General features: G+C 38.8%; 1 protein-coding gene and 3 pseudogenes across 1 annotated transcript; 2 read left to right on the forward strand and 2 right to left on the reverse strand.

Moving 5' to 3' along the window:
* Nucleotides 1-327: 327 nt before the first annotated feature.
* On the reverse strand, nt 328-1473 carry LOC131773513 (histamine H2 receptor-like; annotated as a pseudogene).
* A 2159-nt stretch (nt 1474-3632) lies between these two features.
* Nucleotides 3633-7749, reverse strand: LOC131782096 (uncharacterized; annotated as a pseudogene).
* A 1442-nt stretch (nt 7750-9191) lies between these two features.
* Nucleotides 9192-10329, forward strand: LOC131783778 (uncharacterized; annotated as a pseudogene).
* A 1386-nt stretch (nt 10330-11715) lies between these two features.
* LOC131782075 (uncharacterized) lies at nt 11716-12436 on the forward strand. Its single transcript, XM_066170083.1, has 2 exons — nt 11716-11955; nt 12188-12436. Exons 1-2 carry the CDS (start codon nt 11716-11718, stop codon nt 12434-12436), a joined length of 489 nt encoding a protein of 162 aa, XP_066026180.1.
* The last annotated feature ends 2564 nt before the right edge of the window (nt 12437-15000 follow it).

The raw sequence follows: 15000 nt of genomic DNA on the forward strand, positions 1-15000 counted from the left end.
CCGTGCAGCTCGACAGCCTTATTTGCAAAGTTCTCGCATCATTCATCGGAAGGTTTCAGATCAAACAAATACATGTTACTTATCAAACAGTAAGATGAAACTAACTGCAATTGGTAAACAAGCCAAGTCCATGCTATCGGAGCTCATCAATTAAACTTAACGGCATGCTTTTCCACCGAGGGCTGACCTTCTTGAGTTCTCGCCAAGTGAGCAGCTTGCGAATACCCATTTATATTCTTGGGCTTGGAGGGCACGGTAAAATTAAACCGTCTTACCTAGGAACATAATGGAATAGCTTGGACAGGACTTCTGGACCTGGGGTGCAACTCACTCAGAAATCATCGGTCTACAGTGACCCACATGGTTTTCAGGAATTCTAGTAAACACTTCATTAACTGAACCACTCACATGATATTGCACACCACTAGAACTACCTAAATGATAACACTGTATCGTGCGGCCAGTCAGTTGTTTAATTCTCCATGGCTTTTCTTTTTTGGCGCTCAAACGATGATTGACGCGCTTAAGTCCTAACAGAGTAAGAAATGTTCTTCTCATTTCACTGTCCCATTGAGCATACACTAATGGGTTCGCACCGCTGTTCAGGTAGTGCACACCCTTAACAATAGCAACAAGCCATGTGAATGTTTTCTGCGACGAAGGAAGACAGTGAAAGCAATAGGCAGCCATGATAGATACAGTAAAAAATGGCACCCAGTTAGCGATGAACAAACCTGTGATGAATGCCACGGTAATAGCCACTTTTCTCTCCCCCTGATAGTATTGGCTCATCAGGCTTCCTGTGCTTTGTCGACCCCCTGGGGAGTGGTGCGGGTTACGTTGAAGAAGAGAGCGCGCTACTGAAAAAATGCCCGCGTACATAAAAAACACAATGGCTGCCGGAATTGCGAAACCGATGATGAACATAACAGTGGCACATACTCGACTGTTCCAAGGGATTTTAAGAACAGATGGCATGGTAAAATACGAGAGAGAAGCCAATAGGCCGGCGACAAGCCATGCAGATATTATCATTGCCCGTTGAAACAAGGACGGTAAACTTTTATAATAAAACGGTCGAGAAACGGCTATGTAACGTTCGATACTTATGGCGGTCAAATGGTAAATGGAAGCCATAGCTGAAAAGACATCGAAAGTTTTGTAAACGGCTTTAAAAGGGACGGAACCATTATCTACTATGATGATGTGGTAGATTCACATCGGCATCGATATACTTCCAACCAGGAAATCCGACACGGCTAAACTGACGAGAAATGCGTTTTTTCAAATTCTCAGTCGCCGGTTAATCTTGTGGGATGCGACGACAAGAGCATTGCCAAATAATATCGCAACAGCGAGAAGAATGGAAGGTGCTTGAATGGCGTGGAGAGATACATAGTGGGGCAGCTGCCATTTATCAGTGTCATTTGAATTCTGGATGCTCGTGGTATTAACTAACGTTAGTGAATTCATACAGGCTTTCCTGTGATGATAACTGCGTAAAAGAAAAATCACAATTTTCCACGAATGGTTTCCCAGCTATGTTAAAATCAAATTTCAAATGAAAGCTAAACCCTTTGACTATCTGTCAAGCCTGAAAGCGCATTTCCGCTAAGGATGGCATTTAATATCAACTCATAATTTAAGAGCTTGAAATGTTTTTCAGTTATTGAAAGAAAGCTGTCAAAAAAGAAACACCACCTGTCTGTACGTGCAGAATAAATTTACTGCCTCTATTTTGTCTTTGTGATTTTGTCTTTATTTGTTTTATATTATTTGCTTGTAATTCTATCCTAAAGGATTGCTTGGGTTGCATAGCAACAGTTATGAATATCAATAATGGCGTCTTGAGATCCTTTCCTTTAATAACTCAACTTATCGAGAACGATGAACACTAGATTTGTAAATGGATGCATGTTATCGTGATGAAAAAAAAATTCGATGCCATATTCTTTTTTTCGTTGCCCTATTCTAAATTTTAAAATTTCAGTTTTTTTTTCTTTCGGATGTCTTTCCTCGCTGCTTAATTGAAGTTAGCGGGTTAAATTTTAATATAATGGAGGTAAATGTTTGTTTCAAGGATGACAAATTTAAACCTGGTTCAACCGCAAAAAAAATCCTTCTTGAGTTTGGAGCTAGCTATCGCTGGGAAATAAGGTTGAAAGTTGTCATAGTTATCAGACGAGTTGTTTCAAGATAAAATTGACGAATTAAGAAGTCACCCCTGAGAAGAGTTCACGCGGGGCCTTCTGAAATAGTCGCATCAAATTTATGATTGCTGTTTTTTAAAGAGCTATTTATTTCAATTTTGTATTTTGTGCTTTCTTTTAATTTTAACGCATTAACAATATAAAAAATTCATTATTATAAACGTGAAAGAAGAGATGACCTTCAACTGTCTTGAAACGTGTAGGTACAAGTGACAATCGGCCTATAACAGACGTACAGACGCCATATTGGGTCATCCTTGATGACGCCAGAACTTCTTCATTGAAGTCTCGTTGGCTGATCAGATAACTGGATTGCTCTGTCATGAAATCATTAAATTTTATAAGCACATATTCTCTAATTACAAGAATATTTTTATGTCAATAGCGCGCTTTGTTTTGGAGATAAAATGCCCTAAAATTGAGGGTCTCCTTCTGTCAATTTAGCGAGAGAAGGGCTTTTTGTTCGTTTATTCTGACTTAAAATGTACTGTTGATTGTAAAGCCCATCGAGATAACAGAAAGACTTTTCATGCTGCCAATTCTGTACATCAAACTGGCTTAGTTTAACACAGACATACGAGGCCATACGTGTCTGACGAAAGAAGTGCAGATCAGGCTTGCCGTTGGTACAAAGTGTGACAAGTATTATTACAAAACTTTGACAATCTTATTACAAAGAGTGACAAGTACAACTTTATTGCAAAGTGCAACGATTATTAAGGTGCGACAGATTAAGGCTCATTGAAAAAATACGGAGAGCGTATGGCCCTGCAAAATTTCAAAAATAAAAGTGCCGTCAAGAGCTCTAAATTTAACCTCTTTCGGAAATAAAAAAGGAAAAACCTCAAGGGCGAAGACTAGTTTGTTTAAAATGACGGTAACTCTTGTATGCATTACTTATGTAAATATAAGCTTCGCGTATACTGTAACGAACTGTTTTAAGACATCCTTTTTCGGAACAACTTATGACTCAGATCGAAACAGGGAAATTTTGTGCTGCTGTTCTTGTAAAAACTTGCCTCCTAGCCCAGTGAAAGCTCTGTCCACCCGTTTTATAAAAAAGGCCCTAATGAAAACAATAACATAACTGCGAATTTGATTTCTAAACGGAAATTTACAAAGAATACTCCGACACGGTTCTAAGAGCATCCGAAAGATAATTAATAACTTTGCTTACTGAATTCGAATAAACAGGTTTGATTCCCATTCTTTACGATTGTTATTAATTTCCTCCCATTTCTTTACCCTTCCATTTTACTTTTCCACTTCTTAACTTTCCTACTTCTTTACTTTTTTACTTAAGCATTGTAATTACTTTTTTGTGAGCTGTCAAGTTGTCACCTCTGCTGACCTACCTGAACTGACTTTCAAAATTTGATGGTAGGAAAATAAACAATCCTTTAGATTATAACAATTGCTGCATTATGAAAACATGTGATTTACAAAATTGATGGGACTGGCTATTTTTCCCAAGAAGTATTCTTCCCAAAAGTGTTCGATAGGTTTCATCACATGGAGCTTGAGATATGCACAATATCACGCTCCTTGTACCACGCTACCTGGGGTCCTCCGGTGCCTTCCGGAAAAGACTTGGTAAACGGGTAAACATCAAGCACCTCCAAGCCAGCCTGGCACATGAGGGGGGTTGCAAGAGAATTATAGAGTGCCACACGCTGCAAAGGAAAAATAATGATAATTATACTACTTATAATAGTAGGACGGCTTAATTGAGAGTTTTCCAAGAACTCTATTCGAGCTGTCAATCGTTTTAAGTAAAGATTTAATTTAAAAAAAGGAAAATCAAGGACAATTAGATATTAAGTCACATTTCTCAAGGCATTTAAAGTTCTTATTTTTGAAAGTAATCTTCAGTCTTGGGCGAAAATTAAAATTGAGTGAATTCAAATTGGCTACGTAAAAGGATAACGCGTGAAATAAGCGAACGACTGGCGGAGATATCGACTTTTCAACCGGTCGATGATCAACCAACCATACGCTCGAAGAAGAAAAGCAATAACGTACCAAAAAAAACAAAGAAAAAGCAAATAACTACTTGAAAGTGCCAACTATAATGTCTGCTTTTCCCCCACATACTTACCGGTACAGCAAGAAATCTTCGTCGTTCACTTGTCAGTTGACTTCCAGGGTCCTTCTCCTTGCTTATAGAAGTGGACGTTTTCCATACTACACGAGCCTTATGCTTCAGTTCGCCTGTACCTTTGTTTCTTTCGTTCAATAGATCAATCACCTTCAAAAGAAGTATTCTATAATCTTGTAATCTGATGCTCTCCATGTAATGCAGTCCAAGATTCAAAATCAACACACTGTTTTCGCTCATATAGGTTCTTTCCAGCACAACCTGAGACTATCGAGAATTATGGACTCATCGAAGTCTTTATGATCCCATTTTGAAAACTGGCCACTGTAAGGGTAAACCCACATTTTACTAAGGTTACAAGATTTAAAGATCTCCGTGCAAAGTGATCCATCCGTTATCGATAAATGCAGTCTTTCGGCCTGCGAGTCTCCATAAATCCACAACTTTTCCAGCTTGGGAGCCGTAATACCCAATTTCATTGGCTTAATGTGCCCTGGTACTTCTGTAAATAATTCAAGTGGTTAGAGCTTACTTGAACTTCCGAGCAGGACCAACAGTATGTAAATAACGAAAAATAATAACATTTACCGTCAGCAGCAGTATGCAAGACGAGAATCACATATGAATCAAGTGTCACGTGACGGCTCGTCACAAGTTCTGTATGGCTCAGCGGTAGATCAACTGAACGGTATGTGCGGGAGGTCCTCCGACCTTAATGCGTCTGCGCAGGGACTCGTTTTCTACGCTCTTCAGCGAATTCACTGAAGAGCGTAGAAACAGACTATGTTACACAAGCTCTGAATTTTAACGTAATTACCGTTATAGTTTTCAGACTTTTAGTTCTTACTTACGTCTACCATTTGTACGACAACTAAAATCTGTTGGTTTATATTTGACATAAATACCCTCGCAAGAGTTACATGCTCAATTTAATTCGCTAGTTCTGCTTAGTTGCCGTAAACCACAATCCCGAAACATACCTGTAAGATATGGCTTCCAATTTTTTCCAAGCCAACGGCCGATTCCATCCCACGTAAATTTACAATCCACGCCACAAGACAAGTTAAACTTGGCAGAGAGGCAGTGGCGGTCTGGTAACTGGTTCATTAGAAATGCTCCTACAGGAATAAACCGGAAAGGACTGGAACATTGCAACAAATGGCAAATAGGTTCACTTGGATTGTATTTGAAACGGTGCACTTGATAGCTTTTCCTAAAGGGTCATGACGATCAAAGTAATGCGGGAAAGAGTGTCCTTGCTAGACAGAAGCTCAAACGCGATCAGCGACTGATCTTAATTTATCTTCGGGGTGAAGGGGATGTGGAACATTTTGGTAAAGCCACAACAAAATTTAACTATTCTCCCCTAAAGCTCTGTTGCTTTCTAATGATCTTACTTTTTGAACAATCAATTTTCTGTAGTCCCACCCCTCTTTAAACTCTACTCGCGACAACTGATCCTCTTCTGTTCCCCCTGAAAACCATAGAGAAAACCATGAGATCCCCCAAATTCCTCCGAAACCCCCCGCCCCCCTACTTTCCGCCCCCAGGGGATAAATAATGATTAGTTCCTTCAGAATGCGCTGTTGAACGCATTGCGACTTCGTGTTTACGATCGGTGCTCGTCACAAATTAATTTCTTTGTATATACAGCTTATTTTCCAGTTTGCACAGCAAAATAAAAAACCGTCAGAAACGTTGATTAAGTCAGAAATTCCCAAGTTCTCTTACCTCCATCGTCTGGCAGCGGAATGTTAATCATAACAAGCTTCCCATTCTGGAATGGTTGAAGAAGGTAGTCGTCCTTTGCGCGGTTTGCACTGAGTGTCCCATCTTCTTGCATCTTACCTTGGGAATTTCCTTTTAAAAAAAGTAAAATAAGAAAAAGAGACAAACGGATCGATGCGAAAAGATGAAATAGTATATCTCATCAATGCGACCGCTAGCCATTAAAGATGGATCGTTTTGACGAGGTTGTGGCATTCATGAGGTGAGGTGCTTCACATACAGGTGGTGATTTAACAGGTCAAAACTAAAAGGATCTGTGGTAGGTAATTTAAAATTGTGGCAACAATTTCGTCCAAGAATGAGAAGTACTTGTTAGATTTATTTTTTCACTCTTTTTATTACTTATTTTAGCTTCATAACACGAACAAAAGATCCACTTCCTTGAGAACATTCCCTGATGCGGCAAAATGGTCGCGTAAGTCTAAGTCTGGTTGCCCAAAGCTGAGACTTGAGCGACCAGTATCTTTACTACGACTTCCCTAAAACGCCAGAAGAGATATGAAACCTTGCGCAAGACAAGATGGAATGAAAGAAACTTGCTGCCGACTGCAGTGTACTTGTATGATGATGATTTTAGAGAACCAATTCAAATTTATGAACATCTATAATTATCAAGCAAGGAGAATCAACGATAAAAAAAACCCACGTTTTAGAATCTTGATGCTATATATCTTTAAGCTTCAAGTGTTCAGAATTAAGTTTCAGAAAAAGTACAGAGAAGATCAGATGGATGATTTCGTAATCTGCGCAAACGTTTTGGCTCGAATTGAATTTGAATGTATAATGTGATTTATTAAATTACCGGTAGAATAATCTTTGATGCGGTCAAATGTGTGAGACTTGCGCAAATTGAAACACTGTCCTCTTAAAATGTATTCTTAAGTCAGATTTCCAAAATTCCAATTGGATTAATCAAAAGAGCAGCTTTCCATGTTCATTTACCTTAGATTCTGTTGTTAAAATACTAATCAAACCCAAGCAAAGCTACAGGAGCATGATATGTACAATTTTCAAGCAAAGAACTCTTATCCAGAGTTAAGTATCTTGCCCAGTACCAATTCACATTGCAAACAAGACTCCCCAAAGAAATTTTTTTATTATATTTCAGACATATCTCTTACCTACGATGAACCAATTTTTTGGTGGATCGCGGAATCCGTCACACAGGCTATAGTCCAGAGTGATATCCAACTTATAGACCCCAAGGTCCATAACAAGAAACAAAAACTCGTAGGTGCCATTTCCGTGATCAAACGTAGTAGGTGACACAGTGGCCGGACCGCGCAGTAACACACGCCAAGAGTCGTTGCCAATGTGCTTCAGTTTACCATTCCGAGTTTTTGTTTGAATGCTGAAACGACTGAACTGACCTGCTGGTCTAATGTCAAAGAACGAAATCGCACTTTTGCCGGCATCCATTTGGAGCGCACGTTCAGGAGAAGGTCCATTCCATGAAATATTGTAAGAACATGGTCTAAGAATTGAGTCCAAGTCGACCCGTGCTCGGCGAATTCGACACCAGAATTCTTTGAATTGTTCGACATTTTGGGAAATTCTGTTTGATTCCTCAAGAGAATATAAGTTTCTTTCATCGCTGAAATAATTGTAGTGAAGAAGATGAACAGCTACTGTTGAAAGCCAACATTTGACAAATGTTTTTCACCAGTGGACGTAAACCTGGCTCATTTGGAGCATGTAAGTTCCATTGACTGGTTGTAAAAATTTTCTCCTTTTTAACCTTATGCAAATTATCCATCGGGACACATTGAAACTACAACGGCTATAACTATGGTAACCGAACACATTTGCTTGGAATGTTGATGTACTTGTGCCTCTCTTCGTTATTCGCTGAGGATTTTTTTTTACTGTAACCTTGTTAAACACTATTTACGGCTAGAAAAACTCTGAAACTTAGAATCATGTTGATTTTTGCAAAAGTTTTAAATTTTCACCTCTGTTTTGCTTCATATTCATGGTACAAGAGAAGTCCAAAATCGCGATCGACAGTCAATTTACGAAGTACGATGCCATTAATAAAAAATCACCAAATTTACCTGCCATAACTATCAATCTTAGTTTAGCTAAAACCAAGGCCAGACACTTTGCACACTTCAGTCGAGGCGAATCAAATGCACAACTACTGTTCTTTGATATTTTCGTTAGATTCATTCATAAGCCGAGTGCATGCTGCTAAAATTACATGTAATTGCAATTTGAATCAATTCCGTCGACCCAATTTAATTTAGATCGGCCAAAACTCGAATTTAATTAACGTTGAACACGACACGGCTTGTCAAAATGACTTATTTTTATGATAATAATAACAGTTTTTATACAAGGCGCTCACGTCACTGGAAAGTGGTATTCTTTGAGGCCCTGCACTGTAAAAGAGTTGATTTTGCCCAAAAAAATGGGGCCAAAACGAGTGAGTTCAATTCGGCCCCATTGTAATGAGGCTGTTTTTGGCACCAAGTTTTGGGCTAAATCAACCTAATTGTGAGAGCCAAATTGAACCATGTGAAGGGCCAATTTGGAAAATGCTGGAGTCACATTTGAATTTAAAGGGGCCAAAACGGCCCCCAAAATTTTAACCCTCTCACAAGTGACCCCCCTTAAAAAGAGCCAATTCAGCTCCAATGTGGGCCACTTCAGAAGTAGAGGGCTCTTTCCTCTCTATGCTGATTTCCCCTTTTAAAGTCAAATAATGTTAATACACTACATACTTCATCTTTCAAACACTCATTTATTTCATGTATTAAAAAAATAAAAGTCATCATAAACAGATAACAAGTTAAAAACATAAAAACTATGAAATACACTAAATATGTTTATAAAAGTTGCTTAATTATTCAATCGATAAAAAAAACTAATTGCCTTTGCTCAAAAACGAGGAATGAGTCGATTTCTTCAAAAGCAGTCTCTAACTTTGATAGATTTTGAATTAGGATAAGTGTTGGGTTGAACAAGCTGACAAAAAGATTACTGGTGGTTTAGTCTTAGTTACCATGATTACGATCAACATCATTCACGCCACGTCCTTTCCTATTGACGAAAATAATAATAAACCTGATAAATAAAACATTTATTCATTCCAAATGATCTCCCTCATCGCTCGGCATTCGAGAGCGGTTTTGAAATTATGGCTATCAGCAATAGCAGTACAACTGTTTTATTTCCAGTATTTCAGAAACAATGGAGGAAATTCATTTTGCCTCGAAGACACGCTGAAAACTTCGCATCAAGTCGAAAGTTTTCAGGAAAGCTGATGTAGAATTCACCAAGCGCGAGTTCATTTGGACTCAATTCTTAGACCATGATTCCACAACATTTCATTTCCACCGAGAGTTTGATTTCGTTTTTTGACATCAGGTCTGCGGGTCAGTTCAGTCGTTTCAGCATTCAAACAAAGACTCGGAATGGCAAGTTGAAGCACACTGGCGGCGACTCGTGGGGCGTGTTGCTTCTCGGTCCGGCCACCGTGTCACCTACAATGTTTGATCACGGAAATGGAACATACGAGTTCTTGTTTCTTGTTATGGACCCAGGGGTCTATAAGTTGGATATCACTCTGGACTATAGCTTATGTGACGGATATCGAGAACCCCCAAAATTGGTTTATAGTTGGTACTAATAACTATTTATTTCTTAGAAATGAAAGATGGTAAATTTTGCGTTCGTTTAAGGCATAATGAAAGATATTATTCTTCTTGTGACAAGGATGAGGCGATGAAAAACTTAGTTCCCTCGATGAATCGCACCTGAGACCTTTAGACCTTCTTAATCCTTTGTGCTCTCTTTTGCCTAATGGTTGAGCATCAGATATTAGAATCCAAAGGTCCAAGATTAAATTCGTCGTGCGGTGACCCAAATGTTTTCTTTAAACCAGGCTCGCGACAAATCGAATCTCACCATTGTGTTCAGTAACCGCAGTTGTTTCCCATCCTACCCGCTTCTTTCATTCAAAGGAAGTTCCAAAGCAGAGAACCCTTATTTTAAAAGTATTTTTTTTCCTCAGGGAGTTCGCATGGTAAATTACAGAAAGAAGGTATGCTTGGAAAGAGCCGAGCATCATCATGGTACTAATAACTAAATAATAATAATAAATAATAACAAGATGAGTACCTTCTTCAACGCTTTCAAGATGGAAAGCTTATTATGATCAACATTCCGTTACCTACAGCCGGAGGTAGGATAGGATGTAATTACTTCTTAGTTATTTCAAGGAAAAGATGAAAATAAGCATTGGGTAATTCTCGCTTCCAAGGCGAAGGTGCTACGACGATCTAGAAATAAGCCATCAAGTACTATGCAGGTTAAAAGTCATGGAACACTCAACGGGATAGTACTAATATAGAACTATCCCCCGCCTCTTCTCCCCCAAACAATGCTGAATCATGTGCGCTTCGTTAAGGCACAGTGGCAATTGTTCACTTTTACCAACATTGTCAGAGGGGGGGGGGGAGGTTCTGTGTGCTCGCCTGAATTGACAAAAAGTGGTCATTTTAAATATATCTGGGTATAAGTATGTCCCATGGAATTTCTACTCCCACTGTAGATACTTAGAGCGGATTTTTCCCGTTCTCAAGGAAAACATCCAATAAAAATACCAGGTGCATGTAACATCATTCCAGATGCTAGTCACTCCTAGGTGTCGAAGGGTCAATAAAACCGGTTTTGTTTCTTCACACAAGTCTTTCAAATGTACATGTAATGTGAAGAGTTCCACAAAAGTCCCAGGTGCAACATCTTAGATTATAGCCTGGCTATTACTTTCCACTAATGGTCGCTCCATCCAACCATAGTTAATATCTAATTTTGTGAGAAAATGCGAGAATACATTTTATGACCCACTACTCGCACGTTTTGCTGAATTTGAGTTATGGTGCTGTAAGAGGCCGTGAACGCAAAATTTTAACCTTATCGAGGTCTTCCTCAGCTTTGCCGTCCTGATCGCTTAAGGTCCCTAATGACGAGAAAAGGCTCGGCTGGCCTAAACTAATTCAGAAAATTACACAGCTGCAAAATTATCGATTATTATGATTGGTAGCTGAAAGTAATATATAAAATAAATAAATATAAATATAAAGACATGGGCGCGCGCAGATATGGTATGTCTCTTCGAGTCTTCAACTCGAAAGCTCACGGGTGAGCGCAGCGCATGCGCAACGCGAGGTTTTGGTTTGTTATTGGCTCGTCCCTAATCTAAAACTTATTGTCCCGTATTGCCCCTAAAATGGAAAGCCAAAGCTTAAAATTTCCATTTGATCTAGAAAAAGTGAGCTTGTCACGGCCAAATCCCTTTCATTTATATGATTGATGCTACCCATCCAAATGTGTATTTTTCTCTTATTCTAACCACTCCCGGTTCAAAAGTACATCTCCTCGTAAACTACGGACATTGTGGCTTTTCAGTGACTCAAATGCTGAGAGATTATACGTATCATTGAAGGATAGACCGCTGTGCAACGAAGTTTTCAAGTTTTCTCAAAGTTTGTAATTTATTTAAGTAAAATATGGGTGTACCCGTGGCTGAACATACGGCCAGTAGCCTGGGACGACAAGGATTTTGAACCTCAGCAGATCTTAGATCACATCTGAGGAGTCCTGGAGCGACCTGAGATGAATGAAAACAGCGCTATGATTCTGAATTTAGGTCTGCATTACATGGAAAGCACAAGCTTAGCCAACTATCGGATTCTGCTAAAAGGAGTGATAGATCTTTTAAACGAAAGGAACAAGGGAAATGGTGAATTGAGGTACAAGACTCGCGTTATTTGGAAAACCACAACTTCTATGAATAAAGAGAAAGACATTGAAAGTCGACTAAAGAGTGACTGGCAGCGAGTTGTGAACCCTACGGTAGGCAAATACTAAGTTTAATACTTTTTTTTAATCATCCATTCCCAGGCTTTCTAGCGTGTCCAAGTACTTTGAGATTTTCGTACTTTGAAAATAATGGTGGGTTTGAAAGACATTTTTTGCGAAGCAAAAACCAAAAAAAATTTTTTTGCAATCTTGACCCTGCTAGGAAGGCTTTTGATATACAAGAGGGGAGTTTACTTAGCTCACCCAAATCTCTTTTTCTTTTCAGAGAGTGATACTATACTATACCTTTGCCACTTCCCTTATGTGCCAGGCTAACCTCGAGGTCCTCGATGTTTACCCATTTGCCAGGTCCTACCCGGAAGGGACCGGAGGACCCGAGGTAGCACATTACAAGGAACACGATACCGTTCATTTTAAGTACATTGCTATGAAGCCAATTGATATATTTTTTGAAGATTACTTTCGAGGCAAAGTACCGCGTTCGATAAATTTAACAAATTACGAATTTTCTTGATGAATTTTTCTTCAATACGGCAGCAGAAAAATGGAACCACCCGAATCACATCAGGTCACATCATCGTCACATCGGATCACGTCACATTATGTAACATAACGTTACATCACATCACATCATACCACATTGCATCACGTCTTGTCGCCTCATATCATATCGCATCACGTCACGTCGTTAGATTACGTTACATCACATCATATCAGGTTGCATCACGTCATGTCACATCATATCATATCGCATCACGTCACTTCGTCAGATCACGTTACATCACATCATATCACATCACGTCAAATCATACCGCAATAGGTCATGTCACGTTAGATCACGCTGCATCACATCACAAATTATCCCATCGCCCATCGCCGGCATAACGAGCCATACCTTAGTGTCATTTCTATGGTATGACGAATTGCATTGACATGTTTTGCTTAGTTCATGGTGTTAGGAGGAGATGATTTCCTTCTACGAATATTAGTTTTGCTTGTGATGATTCCCCTCTATTCGCGAATGAGGCATCTGGACCATTTTTGTTCACCTTTTCATGGGGACTTAAATATATATATATATATATTTTTTTTTTTTTTTAACATTTTTACTCATCCAAACAAACATTTCTCTTTCTTTCAAGAAAAGACATGGATATTTAGCACTTAGATAGAAAATGAGCAGCTTTATGCAACCGCATTTGTCTTAGAGTTTTTAGATCCTTTAAAAGACATTTAAAAGTACTCTTGTCATCAAGATTAAATTATGAATTCGAAAGGTGCTGGTTTATTTCATTAATAATGAAACGCCATAAGTTCCTCTCGGCAATATTTTAAAAATCATATTTCTGAGATGTTGTGAAGGAAACGTCAATTATTAGGCGCTCTAACAACGTTACAATAAGGAATTATACAGATATTAAATAAAACTTACGGAGCCCCCATCGTGGTTTGAATTTATCATCAAAGTTATGAATTTTAAGGATGAGAAATACACTTTCTTTTTTATAACCAGATTAAAAAGGCTTAGAGTGTCGATCTTTCAGCAGTGAAAGGGCAACAAACACTTTTCTTTGTGGCGGACAAATTTGCCTTACAAAGCGTCGGTGAACTTCACTTAAGATTGACAATTGTACTAAAGGATGGATTCTGTGAAAAGCCGAGGAGATTTTCCACGGATGTCATCAAAGGTCGTTTGCATCTCAAATGTTTCCTTTCTTGTAGTAATTCAAATATACTTTCAACCTGGATGTTTCTTGATTGTGCAGGTCATGTTTTAAAAAAAAGGCTCTTTTTCGTTGGCCGCAAGAATTATATGCGAAAGATACTCAAAAAATTGGACAAGTCTTTTTCTTTTTTTCTTTAAATATCAACGTTATTATGAAGGGTGAAAGATTTTTTTTAACACGACGTATTCTGCTATTACCATGCTCTTTGACGGAAGATTTTGCTTTTCTCTTTGTAATTTGAAAAATTCTCCAATTTTTAAGGTGGAACCCTCAAAACCATCTCTAAATCTTCTTTGCTCGGTAAAGGAGTGCGGTGATGAATGCGACTTCCGAAGTCTCTGGTTTATCGCGCTCACCATCGTGTGTTTTGATAGTGTTTTCTCAGGTCTTAGCTTTTTTCATCATTGTAGGGAACTCTCTCGTGATAACAACGTACAGACGTAATGCTTTTCTTCACACACGCACTAATATCTTTATCGTGAGCCTGGTTGTTTCAGATTTACTGGTCGGAGCTGTATCCGTGCCGATATGGACTTATCTCACGTTTGTAAATTTCCAGAATATCCCGATACATTTGCTGGAGATTTATTTGTTTTTTGATATATTTAGTGCCTTGGCCTCTATCTTTCATTTTACGGCGATTGCTCTCGAATATTGCTATGCGATTTCGAGGAAATTTACCTACGGCACGATAACGAATCGTGTGTACAAAACCTTGATATCAACAGCATGGTATGTAGCAGGGATCATGGCGGCACTCTCGCAAATGTAAACATCGATAACGCTTAAAAGAGCATATAAAGTCTTCGTTTCTGATGGAGTGTTTTAACGAAACAACAAAATTACTCTAACCTAAATCGCGACAAGGCTATCAAGTACTCGTTGCTTTTAAACGCATCTGGCCACTAAGATCACAAGATTAGTTCTTGCACTAAAGGAAGTTCCAAATTTGATTTCAGTTAAATCTTCTTTTCAGCTGAATGGTCGAGGTCATGATTGTGCCTTGAGTTGGTATAGAACACTATTGTGTCGGCACAATAATAGCGGAGCTCGCAGAGCGTAGCCCCATAACTATACTTAACAAATAGAGAAGCCTTGACTGTGCTCTGTTCTGTTATAAAGCACGCAGGAAGCGGCCAGAGCACGAAAGAAGTGTAGGGAGAAACACGAGACGTAGTCGAGTGTTTCTTCCCACTTCTTGAGTGCTCTAGTCGCTTCCTAAGTGCTTTATAACAGAACAGAGCACAGTCAAGGCTTCTCTATTTGTTTTATAATAAAGAATCCGTTAAATTACCCAAGCATTACTTTCAATTTTCAAAACAAACTTTATTTCCAAAGCGAACAACAATGT

The sequence above is a fragment of the Pocillopora verrucosa genome, chromosome 7 (assembly GCF_036669915.1).
Source record: "Pocillopora verrucosa isolate sample1 chromosome 7, ASM3666991v2, whole genome shotgun sequence".
Taxonomy (NCBI): domain Eukaryota; kingdom Metazoa; phylum Cnidaria; class Anthozoa; order Scleractinia; family Pocilloporidae; genus Pocillopora; species Pocillopora verrucosa.

Excerpts from the sequence above, each read along its gene's own strand:
- LOC131782075 (XM_066170083.1), top strand. The coding sequence starts at position 11,716 with ATGAATGAAAACAGCGCTATGATTCTGAATTTAGGTCTGCATTACATG. Across the intron at positions 11,956-12,187 it reads AGCGAGTTGTGAACCCTACG|AGAGTGATACTATACTATAC; the intron begins GTAGGCAAATAC and ends TTTTCTTTTCAG.